General features: G+C 51.8%; 1 protein-coding gene across 1 annotated transcript in view; it reads left to right on the top strand.

The window, feature by feature from the left end:
* The first annotated feature begins 641 nt into the window (after positions 1 to 641).
* Positions 642 to 2,177, top strand: part of ZC3H7B (zinc finger CCCH-type containing 7B) — a 41,811-nt gene continuing 40,275 nt past the window's right edge. Inside the window, exon 1 of the mRNA XM_011978782.1 lies at positions 642 to 702. Within this exon, the coding sequence (XP_011834172.1) occupies positions 650 to 702 (53 nt within the window). The 5' untranslated portion in view covers positions 642 to 649. The remainder of the gene's footprint in view (positions 703 to 2,177) is intronic.

Below are 2,177 nucleotides of genomic sequence, written 5' to 3'. Positions count from 1 at the left end.
CCAGTCAGGGCGATAGAGTGAGACTCCATCTCAAAAAAAAAGAAAAAAGAAAAAAAAGGGGGCCGGGCGTGGTTTCTCATGCCTGTCATCCCTGCACTTTGAGAAGCTGAGGCAGATGAATGACCTGAGGTCAGGAATTCGAGACCAGCCTGGCCAACATGGCGAAACCTTGTCTCTACTAAAAATACAAAAATTAGCTGGGCATGGTGGTGGGCTCCTGTAATCCCAGCTACTCGGGAGGCTGAGGCAAGAGGATCACTTGAACCCAGGAAACGGAGGTTGCAGTGAGCCAAGATGGTGCTTTTGTACTCCAGCCTGGGTAACAGAGGGAGACTCTGTCTCAAAAAAAAAAAAAGTTTTCCCTTGAACTTGAGGGTGTCCGTAAGGTATTGTAGCTCAAGCCTAAGGGCAGGTGGCCTCTATGCCCCTTGTCCCTTGAGGGCATCACAGTCTAGGAGTCCAGGGGGCCGTGGGTGGGGAAGACACCGCCCTGAGGGTGGTCATCGCCCTCAGGGACGCCCCTCCCGACTTGGGGAAGGGAATGAGAGTGGGAGTGAGAGCACCCAATCACAGGGCCCACAAAGTGGGGGTGGCTGACGGCAACCCGGCTTTGCTGACTGATGGACTGTGCTCTCTCCCCCAGAGACTGATGGAGAGGCAGAAACGGAAGGCGGACATCGAGAAGGGGCTGCAGTTCATTCAGTAAGCCTGCATGTGGCCAGGGCTGGACGGCTGGGTGGGCAGGGGTGGGTTCTCTGAGAGCCACACTCTCCCAGCGCTCCCTTTTCTCGCTGCTGAGCCTTTACTGCCAAGGCTCCTGTGTGTGCTGGGGTGTGGGCAGGTGGGAGGAGCCAGGAAGAGGCTGGTGTGGCTGGGCGTGAACTCCACATGCACACATGCTCCCTGGCCCAGGTCACCCTTCGATCTTGTCCAGTAGATAATTCTACCCTCACCCTTCACATTTGCACTCCCTGTTAATTCTCTTGCATGACTGCACGAGTTTTCTGATCAATCAATAGTCCCTGTTTATGGAGCACTTACAATCTCAGTCTCTACGCTGGGACCTTCACATCTGTGTCTTCTTTGAGACAGAGTCTCTCCTTGTTGCCCCAGCTGGAGTGAGTGGTGCTCCTGACCTCCTGGGCTCAAGTAATCCTCCTGCCTCCGCCTCCCATGTAGCTGGGACCGTAGGTGCACACCACCGTACCCAGCTAATTTTGTTTGTTTGTTTGTTTGTTTGAGACAGAGCCTGGCCCTGTTGCCCAGGCTGGAGTGCAGTGACATGATCTCAGCTTACTGCAACCTCCTGGGTTCAAGCGATTCTCTTGCCTCAGCCTCTTGAGTAGTTGGGATTACAGGTGTGTGCCACCACGCCCAGCTAATTTTTGTATTTTTAGTAGAGATGGGGTTTCGCCATATTGGTCAGGCTGCCTTGAACTCCTGGCCTCAGGTAACCTGCCCACCTCGGCCTCCCAAAGTGCTGGGATTACAGGCATGAGCCACTGCACGAGGCCAATCTTTTTAGTTTTTTGTAGAGATAGGGCCTTGGTATGTTGCCCAGCCTGGTCTCAAACTCCTGGGCTCAAGTGATCCTCCTACCTCAGCCTCCCAAAGTGCTGGGATTACAGACGTGAGCCACCGTGCCTGGCCAATCCATCATCTTCTTAGTCTTCACAACAACCCGTGAAGTAGGTAGCCTTATTTCCATTTTGCAGATGAGAAAGTTGACGCTAACAGAGGTTAAGCAACCTGCCTCAGCCTCCCGAGTAGCTGGGATAACAGACGCGCGCCACTGCACCCAGCTAATTTTTGTATTTTTTGTAGAGACGGGGTTTCACCATGTTGGCCAGGATGGTCTTGAACTCCTGACCTCGTGATCTGCCCTCCTCAGCCTCCCAAAGTGCTGGGATTATAGGTGTGAGCCATCGCACCTGGCCCGACATTTGTTTTTGTTTTGTTTCTCTTTTTTTAACACACAAAATATTTTGAGTAACCTTTTTCTCTTATTGCTTTCAAGTAGATCCCCAGAGGCATAATTATCACAATGCTAATGAATTGTAGGCATCGTGGCCTCTCACTTGCACGAGCCCCTTCTGAGGCCCTGGAAGGCATGCACCCTTGAAATCCTGTGTTCATCATTTTGTGTTCTTTTTCTTTTTTCTTTTTTTTTTTTTTTT

This window comes from Mandrillus leucophaeus, unplaced genomic scaffold (genome assembly GCF_000951045.1).
Source record: "Mandrillus leucophaeus isolate KB7577 unplaced genomic scaffold, Mleu.le_1.0 Scaffold2, whole genome shotgun sequence".
In the NCBI taxonomy this organism is placed as follows: Eukaryota; Metazoa; Chordata; class Mammalia; order Primates; family Cercopithecidae; genus Mandrillus; species Mandrillus leucophaeus.
The sequence above is the reverse complement of the archived record's forward strand: the minus strand, read 5'-3'. Positions and strand labels throughout refer to the sequence as shown.